The sequence below is a fragment of the Mandrillus leucophaeus genome, unplaced genomic scaffold (assembly GCF_000951045.1).
Source record: "Mandrillus leucophaeus isolate KB7577 unplaced genomic scaffold, Mleu.le_1.0 Scaffold1918, whole genome shotgun sequence".
NCBI lineage: Eukaryota > Metazoa > Chordata > Mammalia > Primates > Cercopithecidae > Mandrillus > Mandrillus leucophaeus.
Window position 1 is genome coordinate 172,875 of NW_012101941.1, and position 25,529 is coordinate 198,403.

The 25,529-nt window shown below is 36.8% G+C and overlaps 1 protein-coding gene across 1 annotated transcript in view; it reads left to right on the top strand.

Moving 5' to 3' along the window:
* Window positions 1-214: 214 nt before the first annotated feature.
* LOC105538417 (leucine-rich repeat-containing protein 9) overlaps window positions 215-25,529 on the top strand; it is a gene marked incomplete at its 3' end in the record, with an annotated part of 61,944 nt that continues 36,629 nt past the window's right edge. Inside the window, exons 1-8 of the mRNA XM_011978265.1 lie at window positions 215-385; window positions 8,363-8,443; window positions 8,717-8,935; window positions 11,381-11,521; window positions 12,080-12,143; window positions 12,437-12,507; window positions 18,902-19,084; window positions 24,827-24,982. Coding sequence (XP_011833655.1) covers window positions 8,396-8,443; window positions 8,717-8,935; window positions 11,381-11,521; window positions 12,080-12,143; window positions 12,437-12,507; window positions 18,902-19,084; window positions 24,827-24,982 — 882 coding nt within the window. The remainder of the gene's footprint in view (window positions 386-8,362; window positions 8,444-8,716; window positions 8,936-11,380; window positions 11,522-12,079; window positions 12,144-12,436; window positions 12,508-18,901; window positions 19,085-24,826; window positions 24,983-25,529) is intronic.

The window sequence follows — 25,529 nt, forward strand, 5'->3', positions numbered from 1 at the left end:
AGGCACTCAAAAGCCTGTCCGAGAAAGACGAGAAGACCCTTGGAAGGTCCCTCTCTTCTCCGGACCGCACTGGGCGTTCGTTTGCCGGCGCCGTCCTTCCACGCTGCTCGCCGGGCGCACAGCGGCTTCCGGCTGCGGTCAGCCACCTTTGGCCGCGGGAAGGATGCCGCGCTGGGGGTCGGGGCTCCTCTCGGCTGTCACGCCACCTTGTGACATCACAGCGCCACGCCCTCGGGGCTCAAGGTCAGAGAGGCTCTGGGTTTCCAGGACCCGAGAGTCAAAGATATTCAGTGAGAGAGCGCGAGACTGGAGGACGCAAGGAATAGGTCTGCGCCACCTTGCCCATAACGCGTTGCTTTCAGTCACGTTCCGCGAACTGGCGAAAGCGCGTGAAAAGATAAGCGCAGTTACAGAGAAGCCGCGAGGGAGAGGCTCCCGCTGTTTCCTCTGGAGCCCCAGCGGGGGTTCTTCCGGTTGGACCCCTGCTTCCGCTGATTGGTTGGAGGCCGCCACCACGTGATGCAGACCCGGGTCAGCCTCCGCTTTCCCCGCCCCTTTTATCCCCCTCCCCACCCGGAGGTCGCCGGAGGTGGAGAGCCGGTTACCGAGGCAACCGCCACAGGCAGTCTGTACACACCAGGCCTGGGGCGGGAGAGGGTTTCCTGCCTGCTGCTGCAAGACAGGGATTGGGAAGTCAGAGTGGACTCTGACTTGAATCGGATTGCCCTGGAATCCATCCTCTCTCTTGATAAGGTCAGAATCCGTCACCTGGTGGCCTTCGGGCGTACATCACCTGTAAGCAGGGCCCCGGGAGTCTTTGATCCCCTCTTTTTCCTTCCAAGCCATACCAAGAGGAAGACGCCAGTGAAGCAAAGTTGAGGTCAAGGGAACTCCGTAATGGTGCAATGGTGATGATAATGGTGAAAGACAGTGAGGTGGCTTTATTGAGGCAGTCAGGGTACCAGAACAAAGTTCAAGAGAAGGAAAGGGAGGATGGCCTACAGCCAGCTATGCAGCCTTTACTGCACCAGTTAAGGTTCTGGGCTGGGAGAACCTAATGCTCCCTGACCAAACCTGACACTGCTCGTCTAGAGAGTGTAGGGGGTTTATTTGGACCATCAGTGATAACTGATGGATTCTGATCCTTTTATACCCAAACGAGGAAATAATTTGACCCATACAGGACTTCTACTGGGCAGAAAAAAAAAAATGAGTTTTCTCAGAATAACACCCTAACCAACGCTCATGGTAGACAGAAACATGGTCCTTTATACTCTATCATTGTACTCTGGTCATGGAGAACAATTATGTCTTTAAATTATACCATATGCCTGTGGCATGACAATTAACCCATTAAACAATTTTTTTTTTAACACCTAGCATGTGCCAGGCAGTGAAGTTGTGATAGGTTCATAGTTTCTGCCCTCAATGAACATGTAACCTAGTAGGGAAGAAAGGCCCGTAAACACTGCTTTACAGTGTGACAAGTGCTATACGTAGAGTATGTGCAAGCCTTAACCAGAATCACAAGAAAGAGAATGCTTATAATACTACCAGAGAGAATGAAAGTCTTCAGAGAGAAGAGTGTTGATTTAAATCTTTAGGGAAGTCTGGAGTATGCCATACAGCCAAGGGAAAAGGACATTTTAGGGAGAGGAAACAGCCCATGCCAAAGTACAGAAACATCCCATTCAGTTCCAGAGAACGATAGTTGTGGCCTGAACCTAGGGTCCTCTGTGGAGGCTGTGGTTGATGAGCATGTGAGGTAGGCAGGAGTCAGAGCATGGAAACCATGAATAGCTTCCAAAGGGGTAAAGCATGAGCAGATTTACCTTTCAGGAGGCTGTCACAGTAGTGCAGAGGATGGACTTGAGGGAAGACAGACTACAGGGAGGACATCCAGTTAAGGTGAGGTGATGAGGGCCTGAACCAAGGCAGAAGCAGTTGGAATGAGGAGAAGGAAAAAAATGTGGTCAGACTTTTAAGAGGTATGTGCAGAAGGATTTAATGAGTGAATGAACCTAGCGGGATAGAGTCAAAGATTGGTTGAGGATAATAGCTCAACCAATAAAAGAATGGTGGTGTTATTTTTCAAGAGAAGGCATACATTAGGAGAAGGAGGCTGGTTGGAAAATATAATGAGTTCAGTTTTGAACACAGTAACACACTGAATTTGAGATGCCTTTGGCACATTCAGATGGAGCTTTTTCATGTGGGCAGTTGGATTTTTTTTCTTTTTTTTGCACAGAAAAGAAGGATTTTTCACCATGAAGAAAATAATTGGTTTGAAAAGCACAAAGCAGGCTGGGTGCAGTGGCTCACACCTGTGATCCCAGCACTTTGGGAAGCCGAGGCAGGTGGATCACAAGGTCAGGAGTTCGAGATTAGCCTGGCCAATATGGTGAAACCCCGTCTCTACTAAAAATACAAAAATTAGCCAGGCGTGGTGGCACGCGCCTGTAGTCCCAGCTACTTGGGAGGCTGAGGCAGAAGAATCACTTGAACTCGGGAGGCAGAGGTTGGATTGAGCCAAGATTGTGCCACTGCACTCCAGCCTAGGCAACAGAGTGAGACTCCATCTCAAAAAAAAAAAGGGGAAAAGAAAAGCACAAAGTAGCTTTGAAATAACAAGTAGAGAGAAGCCAAGGAGAAAAGTTGAACCAAAGAAGAAAACTTAAAGGAGAGAGTCATCAGCATTGTCAGATGCCATGTCATGGTCAAGTTGAGAACTGAAACATGTCCACTGTCTTTGGCAATTAGAAGGTTATTGTTGACCTTGGTAAAAACATGCTGTAGTGTCTTGAGGTGTCCTCAGTCTAGACGGCAGTGAATACAGGACTGAATGCAGGTAGTGACGTGTTGCTAATGATTATCTAAAAGGTTTACCATAAAGGTATCTAAAAACAGCTATTTATAGAAGAACATAGGAGAGACTTTTTAATATAGGAAAGACCTAATATTTATATACAGAAATAAAAGAGATCCTTGAGAAGGAAATTTGGGAATAAATGAAAGAGGAAAATTTGACAGCAGTATTCTGAAAGAGACAGATAAGGACAGGATCAATACATAGGAAAAGGGATTTGTTTTGGACAAAAGGAAGAACACCTACTAAGACAGGAGTCAGAAGGAAAAGAAAAATACATGCTTGAGGGGAAGGAAATAAGAAACACACATTTGATGGCACCACTGTTCTCTATGAAAATGGGGTCAAGATCATCTATTGAGACAGAGAGAAAGACCTTGAAAAGAGTGGTGAAAGTTTAGAATAGTCAGTAGTGTCATGAATCTCGAGTCTCTAGTCCCACTCTCCTAGGAGAGGAAAATATAAAACACTTGTTGCTGAAGATCTAACTGAAGTTAGAGGTCATACATTTGTAGTGACTTCAACTCCATGCTGGTTAGGTGAAATTTTCCAGCAGCAATCCAAAGTGGAAAGATTAATCCAAGATATGCAGTTTGAGGTGTAAAAGCTATAGAAGTTCCTGGTGGCTTCTGGTTTTGTGGGGGAACTAGAGAAGACCTTTAGCCTCTTAAATGGGCCGGCCCTGAAAGAGCTTCAAAGAGCAGGAGAGTGGTTACAAGCTGGCCAACAGGACATTCACCTCTTGATGAATTCAGTAACTTCATCTGGAACCCTTGAGTCCATTTGTGACTGGAGAAAGCATACAAGACTTGTAAGTACCAGGAAGGTCTAGCATCTTTGTAATTCAGAAATAGTTATGCAACTTACAGAATTTGGGGTTTTATAATTAAATTGTATTTTTCTAATTAGCTGTTGAATTAGAATAAGATTTTCTGCTAAATAAGGGCATTGATGAAGAGAAAATAAGTTGAAGTGAGAGGTAAGATTTGTATCCCAAATGGGCATATGTTTCTTCCAAGGAAAAGTAGTCTCCTTAAATAAATGGAGAGCTATACCTTGTTCTTGAGGATTACTCAAAACTGTAATATGGAAGTTCTCCCTAAATTAATCTTTACAATGCAACCTCAATCAAAATCCCAACAGAATTTTTAAAAACTAAATACAAAATAATCATATATTTTATTTGGAAAAAAATATGGAAGAATATCCAGGAAACTGCCAAAAAAGAACATGAGGTGGGAATTTTCCATATAAATCACAGTAATTAAAACAGATATGGCAGGGTGTGGTGGCTCACGCCTCCCAGGACTTTAGGAAGCCGAGGTTGGGGGATCACGAGGTCAGGAGATGGAGACCATCCTGGCTAATACTGTGAAACCCCGACTCTACTAAAAACAAACAAAAAAATTAGCTGGGCGTGGTGGCGGGCACCTGTAGTCCCAGCTACTCGGGAGGCTGAGGCAGGAGAATGGCGTGAACCTGGAGGTGAAGCTAAGGGTGAACCGTGATCGCGCCACTGCACTCCAGTCTGGGCGACAGAGCAAGACTCCATCTTAAAAAACAAACAAACAAACAAACAAAAACAGATACTGGTGCAGGAATAGACAGAGCTAAGGAAAAACACAGATTAGAAAGTCCAAAATTAGGTCCCAGTGTATGTGATCGTTTCGAATATAACAAAGAGAATGATTTAATTCCTTATACAATAGATATCTTGGACAAAGGCAAGATAACTTAGAACACCATTTGGTGAATTTGGAGCGTTGAAGGGAAGCCTTTGTCCTTTGTGTCGTGGTGGGCAGCTAGGCTATCCTTTGGTAATCACAGACTTTAATCCAGTATAAAAGGGTTTCTCTTCCCATGAGTAGAGGTGCTGCAAAACACTTTTTTAACTTGGTGCACCATTCAGATAAATCTGGAGAGGTAAGACTGTGGCCTGCATCTATGTGTGGGCCTTTGATGGAGCTTCCAAATTCTTTCAGGTTGCTTTCTTGACTGGCTTCTCTCGCAGCCTATGCTGTAATATCCTGAGGTTGTCCAAGAATGGAATAAAGACACAATTGCCAATAGGAGGCAGGGAAGGAATGCACAGCATTTCCTTCAATATAGACCCATCATCTGACCACTGTCACCACCGCCACTACCACCACCCTACTCCAATCACCATCCTCTCCCACTTATATTATTACAACTGCCCATTAACTAGTCTCCCTGCTTTTGCTCCAAACCCTACAATCTATTTTAAACATAGTAGCCAGAGTGATCTTTTTAATACTTATGACAGTTCATGTTACTCTTCCACTCAAAATCCTCATATAGCTTTTCATCTTACCGTAATAAAATCCAAAATCCTCATAAAGGTCTACAAGATAGCACATGATTTGACCCTGAAATAACTCTTTGACCTCACATCCTACCATTATTTATTTCTCTCAATGTACTCCAGACACATAATTTTCCTTGCTATTCTGCAAATATGCCACGTATACTCTCTCACTGCCCCTCGCCCCAACTTTTTTTTTTTTTTTTTCATTTGCTGTTTCCTTCGCCAGTATGCATTTTCTCTACATTCCCGCATGGCTCGCACTCACACTCCCTTATATCCTTCATTTCTTTGCCCAGATTCCACATTATCATCTGATAAGGTCTTGATCTTCTCTTTCCTCCCACCCCTGTCACTCTCTGTCTGGGGTTCTGTCTTATGCCTTCAATATGAATATTAACAATGAGTGAATGAATGAACAGAGTCCAATATATTAGGATAATTTATTGACTGTGTTTTTCTTTGTGGTGCTAGCTGGGGTCCCGTCCCTCCTTCTTGACTCAGTGTCTTAGTCTATTTTGTGCTGCTATAATAAAATACCTGAAACTGGGCAATTTAAAAACAACACAAATTTATTTCTCACAATACAGGCTAGAAAGTCCAATATCAAGGCATTAGCATCTGGTGTCTGCTTCCAAGATGATGTCTTGAAGTCTACCTCTTCTGGAGGGAAGGAACAATATGTACTCACATGGCCAAGTCAGAAGGGCAAAAAAGGGATGAACTTTCTCCATCAAGCCCTTTAAATGGGCAGCTAATGGGCACCTAATGCCATTTGGAAGGGGAGGAACCTTCATGACCAAATTACCTCTTAAGGGCCCACCTCTTAATACTATCATATTGGCAACACCTGAAATTTGAAGGTGACACATTTAAACCATAGCATTCAGCATGGTAGGGCAATGTCCTCAATTTACAAAGCATGAGTACAAATACAGACTGTGTGCAATTTTCTGGTACGTTTCTCAAACTCCTTTGATTTGGTCCCTTATGTATAATACACAGCTACCCCTTTCCCAACCACTTCTGCTCTCAATTTGAAGATTTTTAAGAATCGTTTTGTGAAACTTCTTTCCCTGGTACCTTAAATTTTGGTCTGTAATATGGTTTGGCTGTGCCCCCACCCAAAATTTCATCTTGAATTGTAATAATCCCCACATTTCAAGGGTGAGACTAGGGAGAGATAATTGAATCATGGGGGCACTTTCCCCCATGTTTTCTTGTGATAGTGAATCCTCACAAGATCTCATGGTTCTACAAGGGGCTTCCCCCTTCACTCAGCTCTCATCCCGCCTCTTGCTGCCTTGTGAAGAAGGATGATTTGCTTCCCCTTCTGCCATAATTATAAGTTTCCTGAGGCCTCCCCAGCCATGTGAAACTGTGGGTCAATTAAACCTCTTTCCTTTATAAATTACTCAGCCTTGGGCATGTCTTTATTAGCAGTGTGAGAACAGACTCTGGTTTGTGTTGATGGGCTTTTTTTCTCAATCTGATGTTGTCTGTGTCATTTTTAAAGACCTTTCTCAATATTTCTGGCAATCATTGCTCTTTTTGTAGCACTGCTATATTCTTTTCTTGTTTTCATATTTCTGTAGTCATTCTAGTGGGATTTGGGGAGGGAAGATAGGTCAATACACGGACTCAAATCATCATCTTTTTTTCTTAACATTTTAGTTTATGTATATGCCAGCACATGTACATAATTTTGCATAAATGAATAAAAATGAGCATATAAATGCCTTTAAAATAAAAATTTAGGTAGAATTTCATTAAAGTATAATATACATACAGAAATCACACACATCTTAGGTATCTAACTTTATTTTCAAATTCAACATAACCAGCACCTAGATCAAAAAATACATCATTATGAGCACTCTAGAAGCCCCTCTTTTGCCTCCTCTTAGTTGCTCTTCCCTGAAAGGTAGCCAATATCCTAACTTCTAATACTATAGTTTGTTTATCTTACATGAATTGAGTCATACAGTATTACTCATTGCGTGTCTCTTGTTCAGCATTTGTTTACGTGAAACTCACTCATGTTGCAAATAACAATAGTTGTTTGTTTCTCATTCCACTTTTAGGTAGAAATCCCAAAGAAATTTGTAGCTATGACCTGTATGACAAAATGTTCAGAGAAGCACTATTTAACCCCCAACTGGAAACAGTCCAAATGTGTACCCATGGTAGAAATAATAAATGTCTATACACTCAAACTAGGCAATTCTAAACATGCTTTTTAAAAAGTATCATTTTTTCTTTTCCATTTTTGCCTGGATCTATCCCCATCCAGCTTTACATTTATATTCTAGTCACAACAACTTTCACCTGCATCTAAGGAAACTCATATTAATAACTTAGTATATATCTTTCCATATTTTCTCCTGACAATAATTATACACATACATGCATTTACATATATACACACATGCCTATGGGGGAGTTGCTATTGTAAAGAAAGGGGTTATACTGTATACCATTTTCTACATCTCTCCTTGTCAGGTCATTATATTAAAAGCAGGATTCTTATATTTTTTAGATAGTATATATCTGGAATAATATTCAGAAAATATTACAAATTATGAAAGTTGGATTAAGTTTTATTGAAGCTACTTGAGTATTAATTGGTTCATATTCTCTAGAATGAAGGAGAAGTTGGAGTATTTATTTAAATGAACATTTATTACTATGCCAAATATGTTGCTAAGCCCTAAGGATTCTTCTCTTTGCAGTCTAAGTATATTTAGAGAACTGTGTTCACTTTTAGACACGCAGTGTAATACAAAGGACAACCAGAGCCTGTTCAAATGAGAGAAACATGAGTATATAGTGAGAGAACTAACAACTTCAACTGTGAGTAAGGTAAGAGTGTAGATGAGAGATGAGCATTTTCTTCAAGTATTGAAGGCTCATTGTGTGGAAAAAAATTTATACCAAGGGGGTATACTGACAACAAAAGGGAAGGAATTATGGAAAGAGAGATTTAAAATTAAAATAAAAAATAACATCCTAACAGAAAACCCCCTCAGAGTTTATACAGATACTTAGTAATGTACTATGTGAAGATTTCAAACTACAGTTGGGTGGTTCAACCTTAGTAGCGTTAAGGTCTATTTCAACTTTGAATGACAATGACTTTAATATTTATTTCATTTTTTCATTTTCCTTAACAGTTATAATGTTATGATCACTATTTTTAACGGAAGATGATTGAAAGTGAAAACCTAAACCAAGAAGAAATAATTAAAGAGCTGGTGAGTCAAAGTCAAATTTCTTTTTATAACATTTGCAGTAATAGAAAATGGAAAGTTTTTATGCTCCTTTCTAGAGCTGGAAGGGTTACTTAGTGATTTCCTCTACCTAGTGACTTTTGGAAGCAGAGAATAATCATATATGTGATATAACTTTCTCTTGTGAGATTACAAAAATGGCATCAGTGCAATTGACAATTTATAATTTCTAATGGTAAAAGTAATCTTTTGATTATTTAAAATAGGTAATGACCAAATTTCTTTCCTTTAAAACAGTGTTTGTGCAATGGCTTATCTTATGAGATGGTTGGACAAGAAGGATCAGATACATCAAAGTTGGAGATGTTTTTCTTAGGGTATCCTCGTATAGTCGGATTATCATTATTTCCTAATTTAACTAGTCTTACCATTGTTGCTCAAGATATAAAAGAAATTGCAGGGTTAGAGCCTTGTTTACAACTTAAAGAACTTTGGATTGCTGAGTGCTGCATAGAGGTAAGTGTAAACATAAAACCTTACACGGAATATTTTATTCTGAATTCTTTGGCTTTAGAAAAATAATTCATTGAAATATATGCATAAGGCATGGGTTAAGACAGATAAATGAGCAAAGGATAGAAATTGATTTGTACAAAGGAAAAAATAAAAACGAGGAATTAAAACATAAACGTATTCTCCTTTTTAGTAATCAAAGCAAATCAAATCAAAACAGCAAGTTACTGGTACAAAACAGACACATAGACCAATGGAACAGAATAAAGAACCCAGAAATAAGACCACACACCTACAACTATCTGATCTTTGACAAAGATGACAAAAACAAGCAATGGGGAAAGGATCATCTATTCAATATATGGTGCTGGGATAACTGGATAGCCATATACAGAAGATTGAAACTGTACCTCTTCCTTATACCATATACAAAATTAAACTCAAGATGCATTAAGGACTTAAATGCAAAACCCAATATAAAAATGCTGGAACACCACCTAGGCAATATCATTCTGGACGTAAGAACAGGCAAAGATTTCATGACGTTGACACCAAAAGCAATTGCAACAAAAGCAAAAATGGACAAATGGGATCTAATTAAACTAAAGAGCTTCTGCAGAGCAAAAGAAACTATCAACAGAGTAAACAGACAATCTACAGAATGGGAGAAAATTTTTGCAAACTGTGCATCTGACAAAGGTCTAATACCCAGCCTCTACAAGGAACCTAAACAAATTTACAAGAAAAAAACAAACAACCCCATTAAAAAGTGGGCAAAGGACATGAACAGACACTTTGCAAAAGAAGACATACATGTGGCTAACAAGCATAAGAAAAAAAGTTTAAAATAACTGATCATTAGAGAAATGCAAATCAAAATCACGGTGAGATACTATCTCACACTAAGAATGGCTATTACTAAAAAGTCAAAAAAATAACACATGCTGGCAAGGTTGTGGAGAAAAAGGAATGCTTATACACTATTAGTAGAAGTGTAAATTAGTTCAACCATTGTGGAAAACAGTGTGATGATTCTTCAAAGACCTAAAAACAGAAATACCATTCAACCCAGCAATTCCATTACTGGGTATATAACCAAAGTAATATAAACAATTCTGTCATAAACACAAATGCACGTGTATGTTCATTACAGCAGTATTCACTGGCAAAGACATGGAATCAACCTAAATGCCCATCAGTAGTAGACTGGATAAAGAAACTGTGCTATGTATACACCATGGAATACCATGCAGCCATAAAAAAGAATAAGATAATGTCTTTTGCAGGAACATGGGTGGAGCTGGAGGCCATTGTCCTTAGCAAACTAACACAGGAACAGAAAACCAAATACCACCTGTTCTCACTTAGAAGTGGGAGCTAAATGATGATAACGTATGGACACATAGAGGGGAACAACAGACTCTGGGGCCTACTGAAGGTGGAGGGTGGGAGAAGGATCAGGAAAAATAACTAACGGGTACTATGCTTAATACCTGGGTGACAAAGTAATCTGTACAACAAACCCCCATGACAGAAATTTACCTAAATAACAAACCTGCACGTGCACCCCTGAACTTAAAATAAAAGTTCAATCAATAAATAAATTGATTTATGCAAAGGAAAAGCAGAAATAAGGAATTAAAACATAAACATATTCTACTTTTTAGTAATCAAATCAAATCATAGCCAGTATTACTTAGTAATAAAATTGGTCCACTTAGACACTCTTGGTTGTGTTGAAATTATAACATCTATCTTGAAAAGAAATATTGCAAAACATCAAGAGCCATCATGGAAATGTACGGGGCATACGTTTTGACTTAGAAGTCCCTACTCTAAGATTTTATCCTAGAAAAGTAACTCAATAGCAGAAAACAACCATATGCATGAAGCTACTTGTTGCAGCATTATTTATAACTAAAAATTTGAAACATAAATATGCTATACATCAGGTAATTTTTCAGACAATTATAAACTTAATGAAATATTCCATAATTATTAAATATAATTTGAAGGATTATGAAAACATTTTAGTCTTAATTTAAAAAGAGTCCTACAAAATTGTATGTGCATTAGGATTATGATGTGCTTACATGGTTATAATCATAACCATATAATCATAATCATTTTTATATGATTATAATCATAACCATATAGAAATATAGAAATATATGATTGTATATGATAAATATTATTGTAATCATAACCATATATAAATAGATATAGAGTTGATTAAAATTTAAAGAGAACATGCAAAATTGAAAATAGTTGTATTTAAGTGGAAAACATGGAATATATTTTTTTCTTTTAAAACAGTTCATTTTGCTGGATATTGATTTTGCAATAAAATATGATATTTAAAAGAAAATATACTTAGAAACCTACTTTATTGGAAGGATTAATAGCAAAACATAAACTAACACTATTCAGTCTCCTTTTCTTTTACAGAAAATTGAAGGTCTTCAGGAATGTAGAAATTTGGAAAAACTATATTTATATTTTAATAAAATTTCCAAAATAGAAAATTTAGAGAAATTAATCAAATTGAAGGTTCTTTGGCTGAACCACAATTCAATTAAAATAATTGAGGTAAGATAATAATTTCAATTATCTATATGTAAAACCAATTACTACTGTAGAGTTTAAACCGCAATGTTCAAGATCATATTGTAGTTAAAGGCCAAACTATTCATGACTGGTACAATTATTGTTGTCAAAAAGAACTAACATGTATATAGCATTTTATAAGGTACAGAGGATATTGTATACATTACTTTCTTTACTCTTTACAAGCCTAAAAGGTAAGGCATTGTTATTCTTTCTTTGAAGGTTAAAAAAAAAAGAGGTTTAGAGAAGTTACATAACTTGCCTAAGATTATAAATATACTCTGTGTGATGTATTCTCTTCCTCCTACTCCTCCTTTTTTTCCTCTCTACTCCGCTTCCTGTTCTCTCCTCCAATAATTCTAAGTTCCAGTATAGAGAACAAAGGTGGCTTCTTGGAGGCACTCATTTCCTTCTGTGCTTGTGATGCACAAAGTACCCTGTGCTCAGAGCACCTGGAGAACTAACCAGATTAATCAGAGATGATTTGTAAATGTTAATTTTAATTATTTGTTCTAAATTGTATGTTGTCTAAATTTTTAGGGTTTGCAAACTTTGAAGAATTTAAAAGATCTCAACCTTGCTGGAAATCTAATAAATAGCATTGGTATGTACTATTTCATTTGGAATCTGAGATAATGCTATAATCATTTTTCATCAATATAAAAAGTATATGCTTAGATTTTTTTTTTCTTTTAGGCTTTTTTCTGTGATATATTTGCAAAGCATATTGAAACCTGTGAAAATACTACTCATTAATCAGTGATTACTAATTATACAGTGGTACCATCGGTCTGTTTATATGCAAGAAATGATGGCTACATACAACTCAGAAGTATGACAGAATATAAACAGAAGGTAAAATAATAAATTTAATTCTTTTCGTCTTATTTTTTAAAGGTCGATGTCTTGACTCCAATGAACAACTGGAAAGATTAAACCTTTCTGGTAACCAAGTATGTTCTTTCAAGGTATGTTTAAGTGGAATAATTTTTATTTATCATCCTGAATCATGAACCATTGTGTTGCAGAAACTGTACTAAAAAGTCCCCCATTAAGGAATAAGTTCATTATTTTGGGCTGATGCTCCAGGAAATTTGAAAGTCATCTGACCACATTGGCCTTAATGATCTGACACTGTTGAAACCAAACAAATAACTATTTACCTGGCTCTTAGGATACCATTTTCTCTTAGTTTTCTTCCAATCTTTCTGGCTACATCTCTTCAGTTTCTGTTCTTTCATCCTCTCCGAGCATGTAAGATATGGACTTCCCTTGGTCAGTACTGACATCTTTTCTCATTTCTGTCTGCATGTATTCTCTAAATAGTCTCATCATGCCTTAAGACTTTAAATACCCTTTGTGTACTGATTACTCTAAACTAGTACCTTTACTTTCCTTGACAGCTCTCCAGAACTGTAGACATATCTTAATGCAAACTAATTTTTCTTTTACCAGACCTTCTCCTGCAGTCTTCCTCACCTCTCTAAATGGAGTTTCCATTCTTCCAGTAACTTAAGCCAAAATCCTTATAGTCATTTTTGACTCTTCTTATTCCTTCATACCCTCATCCTATCCATCAGCAAGTACAATTGGGTGCACCTTCAGAATATGTCCAGAGTCTGATCACTCCTTACCACCTGCATCACTACCAGGCTGATTCAAGACACTATGATCTCTAACCTACATTAATGGAAAAAAGCTTCCTAACAATTTTCCTGTTTGTCCTTTCCCTACTATAGATCTGTTCTCCACACAGAAGCCTTATGGAAACTTTAAAAATCTGTCAGATAAAAATCACCCTGCTGCTTAAAACCTTCCCTTGGCTTCTCATCTCTTTCCGAGTAGAAGACATTTCTTATAATGGGCCATAAGACTACCTAATCTAGCCACCCCACCACCCCCAACCTGTCGCTTTGACTACAGCATCTACCACTCTCTCCTTCGTTTGTCCAGTTTCAGCCACACTAGTCTGAATATACCTAGGACACAGTAATCTTAGGGCCTTTGCACTTGCTGGAATTTTCTTTCCTCATATACCTGCATGGCTCATTTCCTCGTTTATTTCAGGTCTTTGTCAAAATATTATGTTCTAAGTGACACCTTTCCTTCCCAATTTAGGTGTAATAGGAAAACCCTCACAACCCTCCCCAACCTGCAGCACTCGCTATCACTGTGCCACTGTTTTATTTTTCCTCTTGGCACATCCCTTACTAGAATACCAGCTCTCTGAGTACAGGAACTTTGCCTGTTCTCTTCATTGCTATATCCACAACCCTTAACATAGTGTTGGACATGTAGTAAATCTCAATAAACATTTGTCAAGAACATGAATGAAAGAGAAACAACCAAATAAAGGGACTTAATATTTATCACATATAATGTTGGTTAAAAGGTGACATTTATAATTTTGACAGTGTAAGACTGAAGGTGCATATTCGAACACATCCTCTAGAAAATATTGAAGAAAGGTAAATTTACTATAGAAATAACTTTGAGTTCATAAGTATTAAAGTAGGCATTATTCTACTCAGGCAAAAATATAAAAATACCAAAAAGCTATGGAATGAGGCAGATTAAGTCCCTTAAAAAGATATGTAAACAAAATTCTATTAGTGAAATTCAAGAGGAAATATTTGATAAGAACTTTGAAGTGTCAACAGAATTTGAACAAGCATTGGTGGGAGGATCTTCTGGGTAGTAGGGCGTGGGCATTCTAAGAAGGGGAAAACAACATGTACAAACACAGAGAAGTGAGAAATCAAGGGGTATATTTGAATAACAGCAGCATTGTCATTTGACTGGAATATAGAGTATATATAGCAATATTGGAAGTTAACTAGAAAGGTCAATTGGGTCTCGAATATAGACTGTATTTTATAGACAACAGAGAGCTGTAAAATTTTTGAGCAAGAAAGTGATATGATCAGAAATGTCCTTTAGGGATAGTGATCTGGAGTTAGTGTTTATTGACTTGGAACAGCTAGAAGAAGAAAACCCAGTCAGGAGATTTCAGGAATAATCTAAATGAGAGATTGTGAGACTACGAATTGGAGTGTTAAGAGAAAAAAGAAGAAAAGAAGAAGAAGAGAAGGAGGAGGAAAGACGAGGAAGAAATAGATGCAAGAGACATTATGGTTGTTGAATTTGCAGAGTTTCACAGCTAGTAGAATGTGAAGAGCTAGAGAGTCCAAAATGAATCTGTGATTACAGTTCTTAGCAAGCTCAAAAAATATACAAATCAGAAAAATAATGGCTAGTTTTGTGGAGGTGAGGGGAAGGGAATGTGTCTGGTTCTGGATATGTTGAGTTTAGAGTACCAGTGGGGCCCTCCAGGTGAAGATCTGCACACACAACACTGAGAAATGGGTAAAGAGCAGTCAATACCTTACAATCTTGGCATAACAAGCAAGAGTGTGAAGCAATGCTTAGGGCCATGGCAAATTGTCTCTACCAACATTGAGGCCATCAGATAGGTGATCAGATTAAACGTGGAAAATAAGCCATGATAGAAACCAGAGACACTCAGAGGGTGGTAACAGTTGTGACAGGGACAGGCAGTAAGATAGATAACAGGATTGTGTGTGTGTGTGTGTGTGCGTGCATGCACGCACATGCACACGTGTATCTTTCCCCTTCTAGTTCTGCCAGTTTAAGATACTACACTAAATCTTTAAATCATACTTACTATATGGAAATTCTAATTTTCAGCCTGGTAAACACATCATAAAATTAAAACAAACAGACAAAAAAATCTTTGAAATAATTCTTACTTTTAAAAGAGCTCTTTTAAATCAATTAGAAACAAATAATCTAAGATACCCAGTAGAATAAAGGATAAGTGAGCAGATAATTCATAGAATTGAACTCCACGTGACTAGTAGATTCATAAAATAATTTTCAATCCTACTAAGAATGAATAAAATGAAAAATAAAACGTGATATAAGACTGGACATAGTGGCTCATAACTGTAATCCTATCACTTTGGGAGGCCAAGGCAGGCGGATCACTTGAGGTCAGGAGTTTGAGACCAGTCTGGCCAACATGGTGAAACCTTGTTTCTACTAAAAATCCAAAAAAAAAAAAAAAATAGCCAGGCGTGGTGGTGGGCGCCTGTAATCCCAGTTACTCAGGAGGCTGAAGCAGGAGAATCTCTTGAACCTGGGAGGCGGAGGTTGCAGTGAGCTGAGATTGCACCATTGCACTACAGCCTGGGTAACAGAGCGAGACTAGGTTTCAAAAAAGAAAAGAAGATATAATTGTAATTGATAATATTTTATATAGTCAACATTTGATAAACATGATACTCTTAGTTAGAAAGATTAGGATAAGATGGGCATTTATATGACATTGGTAATCATTTAAAATGATAGAACTTTTCTAGAAAGCATTTAGATAATGTGTACCAAGTCTTTTAAACAGGCTTCTATCCTTTAATCTATCAATTCCTCTTTTAGGAATCTATTCCAAGAAAATAATGTGAAATGTGGATAAAGCTTTTATACTTAAAATAGGCTAAAATTCCAGAAGAGATGAGAGAGAGAGCTTTGAACGTTAAATTCAGAGTGCTGTGGGAACATATAAAAGGGAGACCTAGCCTTGTTTGGGATATCAGGACAAGACATCCTTGAGGAGCTAATGTTGCAGCTAATGATATCAGACGTGAGTAGGAGTTGCCCAGGCAAAGACCCTTCCAGGCAAAAGTTAAAGCATGTGTGAAGGCTCAAGGTGGTTGAAAGGGGTATGGCAGATTCTACGAACTAGAAATCCTCTGTGACTGGAACACAGCAAGGGAAGCAATTATGACATAAGGCTGAAGAAGATAAGTGCAGGATTCTGGGAAAATAAGGCATTGCCCTGTCAAGAAACTATAGGGAAGTTTATCTTACCTGGCTAGCCATAGCACCCTTGTGGTGGTTATAAGCTGTGGCTGCATAGGCAGAAAGACCTCTCAGGTCTAGCTCTGCCTCACACAAGAGGCAGCATAATACAGTGGAACATGAAGTTTAGGTGAAATAACAATGTAAAGTACCCGAATAGTGACCAGCACATAGTAAGGACTCAACAGATCCATTGTTCTTATTATTTTATTAATAAGATAATAATCCATTGTTTTATTATTTTATTACCATTACTTTAATTACACTGACCTGCTGTATTTCAGTATCTTTATTTTAAAAATGGTGATAACAGGATTATTATAAAAATTCATCGTGTGTCATAATATTTAAAAAGGCTTTTTATGGCTTTATGACTGTCATGAAAACATTGAACCTGATTCACAGGAGCTTTTACTATCTTCATATTAGAAATGTTCCTGGAACACTATTATCTTAGATTTTTATCTCTAACCTTTCCTCCTACCCTAAGAAGATAACTATCCTATCCTGGTGGTGACTGAATAAATTCTGTGCCCACCTTCCAACCATACCAGGCACCAGAGCACTAATTTTCAGTGAGATTTTGTGCCTTCATGGACTCCACTGTCATCTGAATTTGGCATGTAGTTGGGGGATTTCTGTGTAGGAATTCAGAGTTTATACCCACCATCTACCAGCTCATTTATACCCACCATCTACCATAGTCAAATGAAACATAGCAACCCAGTAATCAAAGGCTGCCAAATGGTTTACCTTCTTGCCCCTGCAGAATTTGACCAAATAATTCTCTGCACAGCTCTGTCCATAAGTTTTCCTTTTAGAGCAACTCTGCTTAGTCCTCCTCCCCACATAGGCTCAGCCCAAGCCTCAGGTCAGACCAGTGAGCCACATTCTCACTTGTCCAGAGAGAGTTTGGAAATATATTAACCACCTCAACCTGTATTACTCTTGTTTCCAGCAACCTGACTTCACTGTTCTCTTTTCCATTCCTTTTTAGAACTAATGCTCCCTGGTTCTTCCTTAGATTTCCCTTAACCCTGATTCTGATTTTTCTAGCTAGCATTGCATCCTTTCACGTTTGACCCCACCACAGTACCCTCCTACCTCAGGCACCATCCTGGTAATGAGAAAGTATGAGGATATCCTCAAAGTTGGTTGAAAGTAATCAATTTACTTTACATATTTATTTAGTGCCTGCTGTGTTCTGAGTGCTGAGTGTTGGGAATACAATGTTAAACAAGACACAAACCGTGTTCTCCACAAGTTTATTGCAGGGTTAGCAAACGTTTTCTGTAATGACAACAAAAAAAAGCCAAATAGAAAGTATTTCAGGCTCTGTGGGCCACATGTGGCCTCTACTGCATATTCTTCTTTTTTTTCAATACTTAAAAATGTAAATAACATTCTTTTTTTGCAGATTGGGGGCCAAAGCCCATATAGACCCTTGGCTTATAGATACAAGCAATTGGCAATAGGGTATGATAAAGTCCATACCAAAACTAAGCTCAGTAGCTAAAAGAGCTCTTAGGAGGAACATCTATCCCAACATTGGGGGATGAAACAAGGCTCCCAGGGAATATGACACTGGGTTGGGCCCTGACAGATTAAAAGGTGAAACTGGGGTGAAGTCAGGCCACTCAAAAGGAGCAGCATGAGTAAAGGTCTAAGGACAAGATAGGGCTTGGCACATTCCAAAACTTCAACTGGTTCAATATGACTAAATCATAAAATATTAGGGTTTAAACAGGAAGAGGCAGGATGGAAGAGTTAATCAGGAGCCAGATGACAAATAAAGGAAAGTATAAATAATGACTTAAACATCAGGAAAAAATATGTTAAGGAGAAACATTGGTCTGAGAGTGCATATCAATCCTTCCTCATCCATAGGTTGTGAGAGAACTGAGGCCCTCAAGGAAAGTTAGACTTTAGTTGACCATAATAGGTAAAACAGGTACTTAATGGAAAAAAAAAAACAAAAAAAAAAACCAAAAATCAGGAATTCCATGATGATTGTTTGTAATGAACAGGGGATCCCATAGCCTTTAATGAGTAGAGCAGATCTGGAAGCAGGGAGGATGAACAGGAGTGTTTCTAGGTGATAAGTGTAGGAAATAGGAATGAAGAAAGCAGAGACCTACAGGTATCCTGGGGGCAATTAGCAAGAGGGGCCGTGTAGGGGAGGCAACATATTAATGAACAAATGTGCTCGCATCACTGGCTTCAATGTTCCAGCTGGAATACATGATTTAGTAAATATTTAAAAGGCATAGTGGTATAGCGTATTGCTTAATTATTGTTGCTATTTTCTTCGGGAATTTAGCTTGTTTTTCAATAGAGAGAAACATTTTAGGCATCTAAATCACTTTAATGTATTTAAGCACATAATTAGAATGCATTAGAGTATGGCTGATCTTAAGTGTTCAAATACTGCCTTTAGAAATGACAGTCACAATTAATTGAACATTATCTTTGCTGGTGTTTTAGGAGCTCACGAACTTAACCAGGCTGCCTTGCTTAAAGGATTTATGTCTGAATGATCCTCAATATAAAACCAATCCAGTTTGTCTTCTGTGTAATTATTCCACACATGTATTATATCATTTGCCTTGCCTTCAAAGATTTGACACATTGGATGTGTCAGCAAAGCAAATCAAGGAACTGGCAGATGTAAGTACATCCCTAATAAGGCATCTGTGATTTCTGTTTTATTAGTTAATTAGTTAGGCTTCTTTCTGGCCATGTCCACATATGGTAGGTAGGATTATCAGTTCAGTTCTTGTTGCCAAGTCTACTTTTGCCCTAGTGAACTGGATATTACACATAAAAGTATATAAATAATAATATTAATACTAGAATCTTAATTTTGATGACAGTACTGGAAGGTGAAATAATGAAGTAATATTGCTTCTAATCTGTACAAAACAAGAAGGAAATTGAAAAAAATAAGTGTCAAAAATAATTAGACTAGTGCCATGTATATATAAATTAAAGCTTAAATAACAGAAATGTAACAACCACTTCTCGTTTGGAATATTACATATCAAAATTAGAAAATATCTATGGTTTATGGTAGTCGACCAAGGATTAGGTAGATTTTAATCTAATTAAAGATGGTTTGTGATTATCTGAAAGTTTAAGTAGCTGAGGACATCAGGGGAAGAGAAGTAACAGATGAAGACAGGAGTGGTGGAGGCCAGATTATGTGAGACTGTAGACTGTTGTAAGGACTTTGGTCTTTATTTTGAGTGAGATGGGATCCACTGGAAAATTCTGATCAGAGGTGGGACTAAGATGACTTATGGTTTAAAGGGATCCTTTTGAATAATGTATTAAGAATAGACAATTAGAGGGGGAAAGTTGAAAGCAGAGAGACCAGTTAGGAGATTATTCCAGTAACTTAGATGAGCAATGTGGATGGTTCAATGCATGGTGTTCACAGAGAAAGTGGTAAGAAGTTGGATTCTGGTAGCAGTTACAAGATGGAACCTATCTGGGTTTACTGATGGACTGGATATTAAGTACAGAGGAAAGAAGTAGAGAATAATTCCAAGATATTGACTGGAGCAATTCAAAGAGTAAGTTGCTATTTGACGACATGAGGAAGAGTATGGGAGGAGTAGGGGAGGAGTAGGTTTAGAAGGAAAAATCATTATTTTAGGATCATGATAATTTTAGGCATGTAAAGTTTGAACAATTTTTTGAATATCCTAAGGGGACATGCTCAGTAAGTAGTTGGATATCCATGAGTCTACTATGTGGGAGAGTTCCCCAGATTGGGGGTATAAATTAAAATATGAGAACTGAAAGCAGAAAGTTGGTACTTAAAGCTGTGGACTGGATGAGTCACCAAGGGAATGGTGTGGAAGAGAAAGTGTGTCACTTGGGTGCTAAATGTTGGGTAGATGAGAAGGAACCTACAGAGGAGACTGAAAAGGAGAACTAAGAGAGGCAGGTTCTTCTGACATTCTGACTGAGATTCTCATACATTTGGTTCAGTCTTGTAAATGTCAGGAGTAGCATAAAGAACAACAAAAAAAGGAATTGTTAGACAGTTTCTAACATCTTAAATTAAGTAATAATATTTCATTTCCTTATTGTAAAATATTTACCCTCCCTTTACCTTTTAAGGCACAAATAAGATATATACTATAGTCCAACTTTAGATTCAGACCAAAATGATTTTCAAATTCAAAGTATTTTCAATTTATGGATTGATATAGATTTCTAAAATGCTTTTTTCCTTACTATGCATAAGAAGACAAGTTGTGGCAGTTCTTTGTGATGAATTCTTGAACAGAGTGCTATTGATTCTTCAGATTTTCACCTATGACTGTGACCTAGTTTGTGTAAACTACAAGTGGCAGGTAAAGTCAGAACCTACCAGGAAGACCACCAAAGAGTTAGTGTGAGACAGAGGGAAGAACATATGGGTTCAAATCTGAAGACTTGGATTCAAGCCCCCAACTGCATGTGCTACTACTGAAGCTCAGTTTTCTGAACTGAAACGAAGATGATGAAAATAGTATCTGCTTTTCAGCACAGGGTTGTTTGGGGGAGCCAATGAGTTAATGTACACAAAAGCCCATTTTAATTGTTAAGTAGTATAAAAATAAGTGCTATGAAACTATAGTTGAATATAATTCTGTTTATGACTTTGAATTCTTTTTTGGCCACCTAAGATGCAAAGGGATCAAATTTTGTCTTAGTACAAACATGCAGCTGAATTTAGCATTATAACTAGTCCAATTTCTTTTTCTTAAAAGTTTGTTTTGATAGGTGTGGAATTCTACCAAAGTCTTTGAAAGTGACTTTGACATTAATTTTTTAAAGTCCGAATACAAAAAGCAAGTTGCATGTGGTCAGCCTACAAAGTTGATTGGCTATAGAGTTACAGTTTATAAAACAGTCTTCCCTCCTTCTCCAAAATCTTACTAAATACTCTCAAACAAGGACAAAAAAAACCCCATTCATTGACAACTCTTGTTTATTGTTGTGACATACTAAGTGATTTTGAAAAAGTTTAGAAATAGTAAAATATCATAATTTTTGTTTCTATATGAAGATATAGGTACATTCTTAATAAATTAGAAAAAGTTGAAACTATGGTAAGATTTACTAGACACTAAAGTCAGTCATTTTCTGCAGAAGATGGGGCAACTGAGAAGATGGGAAACATAAGTGGGAAGTAGACTTTTCATTGTATAAATCAATTTTTTTGGTTTTTGAAATGTGAATATATTGCTTATTCAAAAAAATTAAAATAAAACTAGTATGTTTTAATCTTTTATTTACCCCACCTAGGGGATTCTAAGTTAAATTTAAATTTTAGATAAACAATAAAGATGTTTTAGTATAATTAAATAAGTATAAGTAAGTTTAGTATTATGTATATTAAAACATTATTTGTTGTTTATCTGAAATTCACATTTAATTTGGCATCCTGTATTTTATCTGACCAAATTAACTCCATCCCATGTTCTCTTGTTATGTTATTTTCTCCCTTTTATTTACAATTGATGCATAATAATTCTATATATAATGATCAAATAAGGGTAATTAGCATATTCATCTCCTCAAACATTTATTCTTTCTGTTGTGAACATTCAAAATCCCTTCTTCCAGATTTTTGAAAATATACACATTATAGTTAACCATATTCACCCTGCAGTGCTACAGAACACCAGAATTTATTCTTCCTATCTAGCTGTAATTTTGTACCCTTAACCAACCTTTCTCCCCATTCTCTCCTCCCGACTACCTCGCCTACAGCCTCCAATAGCTACAATTCTGCTCTCTACTTCCATGAGCTCAAAAAATGTTTTTAGTTCTCATACATAAGTGATAACATGCAGTCTTTATTTTTCTGTGCCTGACTTATTTCGCTTAACATAATGTCCTTCAGGCTCAACCATATTGCCACAAATGACAGGGTTTCATTCTTTTTTACAGTTAAATAGTATTCCATTATGTGTATACACGTGTGTGTGTGTAATATGATATACATATATTACATTTTCTGTATCCATTCACCTATTGATGGCATTTAGGTTAATTCTAAATCTTAGCTATTGTGAATAGTGCTGCAGTAAACGTAGGGGTGCAGGTATCCCTTGGATACACTGATTTCCTTTGTTTTGGATAAATACCCAGGAGTGAGGTTGCTGAATCCTTTGGAAGTTCTGCTTTTAATTTTTTGAGAAAACTCCATCCTGTTTTTCATAATGGCTGTACTAATTTACATTTCTACTAACAGCATATAAGAGTTCCCTTTTTTGGGCCCAGGTGAGCGGATCACTTGAGGTCAGCAGTTTGCAACCAGCCCGGCCAACATGGTGAAACCCCATCTCTACTAAAAATACAATACACATTAGCCGGGTGTGGTGGCAGGTGCCTCTAATCCCAGCTACTCGGGAGGCTGAGGCAGGAGAATTGCTTGAACCCACAAGGCAGAGGTTGCAGTGAGCCGATATTGCGCCACTGCACTTCAGCCTGAGCGACAGAGTGAGACTCCATCTCAAAAAAAAAAAAAGAGTTCCCTTTGCTCTGCATCCTCACCAGCATCTCTTTTTTTTTTTTTTTTCTGTCTTTTTGATAATAGCCATTCCAACTGGATGAGATTATATTGTGATTTTTATTTGCATTTCCATGATGGTTAGTTAGTGATGAGCATTTTTTCATATACCTAGTGGCTATTTGTATGATATCTTTTGAGAAATGTCTATGCAGTTCCTTTGCCCACCTTCTGGTTGGATTATTTGTGTGTGTGTGTGTGTGTGTGTGTGTGTGTGTTTCTTTTGTGTGTGTATGTGTTTGGGTTTTTTTGTTTTTTGTTTTGCTGTTCAGTTGTTTGAGTTCCTTGTATATTCTGGATATGAGATCCTTATTGGATGAGTAGTTTGCAAATATTTTCTCCCTTCCATAGTTTGTCTCTTCACTCTATTAATTGTTTCCTTTTGCTGTGCAGAAGCTTTTTAGTTTAATGTAGTACCATTTGTCTATTTATGTTTTTGTTGCCCATGCTTTTGAAGTATTAGTCATAAAATCCTTGCCTAGATCAATGTCCTGAAACATTTTCTCTTTTTTCTTCTAGTAGTTTTATGGTTTCAAGTTTTACATTTAAGTCCATTTTTTGAGTTGATTTTTGTATATGTTGAGAGATAGGGGTCTAGTTTCATTCTTCTGTATGTAGATATCCTATTGTTTTAGATTTAAGAATTTATTAGAGTTATTTTTAGCTGTAACTGACCCACAGAATTTTGTATTGGATTTCCTATTGTCTCCAAATAGGAAAAAAAAAATCAAGAAACACCATTTCCCATTTCTTAAGTTACAATTTTTTCTTTTAACTCAATTGCACTTCAGAAATTAAGCTTTTATTTATAAAAGATATTTAATCAGTTTATCATGATCCTAAAACAAATTTTTTTCTTGACTGTTCTTTGTTATGATTGTCTTATTTTTGGCAGGGGAATTTGGTGATTTCAGTTGCAGTACTTCATAATATGCATGGGGAAATAGAATTCTTTTGGCCTCTCATCATACTATGTATTTGTTTCTATTCTGCCTTTTATGCCAGAATATTACATTAGGATCTTAATTATCCACTCCATACTAAATTTCATAAGAAAAGGCTGCATCTGTAGAAAATACATGTCTAAGAGTGTAAAAGTCTTCCAACTTATTTGCTTTCATTATTTCAGGTAAACAAAACCATGTCAGATTTTTTATAATGCCTCAAATTTGTTTATGGTCTTCTCAGATAGTTCTTTTTAACTAACATAACTCTCAAGTACCATTTAGCTGGTGCATTTCTTAATTATGGATTTAATCAATTTATCATGATAAATTTATTAATAACTGAATGATGCATTGTTATTAAGGAATGCAAGATAAATGGATTTGATAGACATTTAGTAATTTGCTTAGCCTAATGAACATTCTTTTATAAATTTGAAAAAAAATTATATTCCTTAGCCATGCTTTTAAAAAATGAATTGAGTAATGTAATATTTGCTTTTAATTCTTATTAATTTCTTTTATTCCCTGAGTTAATCAAATAGGAATAACGAGTTATATGTTTGCTCTAATTGTACTGCCTCATTACCTGTACTATTTTATACATTACATTTTATCTGTAGTCTCTTTATGTTGTTATTCTGGAAATAAATGTGAATTTGCCTCACACTTTATGCCTCACAAAGAAAATCTTTGGAATTTTATATTTTTTATTAAGTTTAAATATAGAACTCTGTGTAGCCATTGTCACTCCAGCTATCATCTTTATTAGTTCCTGAGCATGCAAATCATCTAAATTGTCATATAGAACATACTGTGCTTATATAATATCACAAATAATTGCCTATAATTTGTTTTAGCTAATTTTTATGTTGTTTTCTTTCTTACTTTTAGACCACAGCAATGAAAAAAATGATGTATTACAATATGCGTATAAAAACTCTTCAGAGGCATCTTAATGAAGACCTTGAAAAACTGAATGATCGAAAATGCAAATTACAAAAGTTGCCAGAAGAACGAATAAAATTATTCAGCTTTGTGAAGAAAACCGTAAGATTTAGTAATGTAAAATTCCAGTGGCCATATCTTAAGAAAACTGTTAGATAAGATAGCAAGCAATATATTTTAAATTATGTATATAATACACACACACACACACACGTAATTACTACTGAATTTCAAGTTAAGCTTGCTCCAAAAAAGTTTTGATTCCAAGTACTTAACTAAGCTGCATTCTGTGCTTAGAAGTCTGCAATTCAAAAAAGGTGTAGGCGAGTAGATTGCAAAAATTTTCTCCCATTCTGTAGGTTGCCTGTTCACTCTGATGGTAGTTCCTTTTGCTGTGCAGAAGCTCTTTAGTTTAATGAGATCCCATTTGTCAATTTCGGCTTTTGCTGCCGTTGCTTTTGGTGTTTTAGGCGTGAAGTCTTTGCCCATGCCTATGTCCTGAATGGTACTACCTAGGTTTTCCTCTAGGGTTTTTATGGTATTAGGTCTAACATTTAAGTCTCTAATCCATCTGACAAAGGGCTAATATCCAGAACCTACAAAGAACTCAAACAAATTTACAAGAAAAAAACAAACAACCCCATCAAAA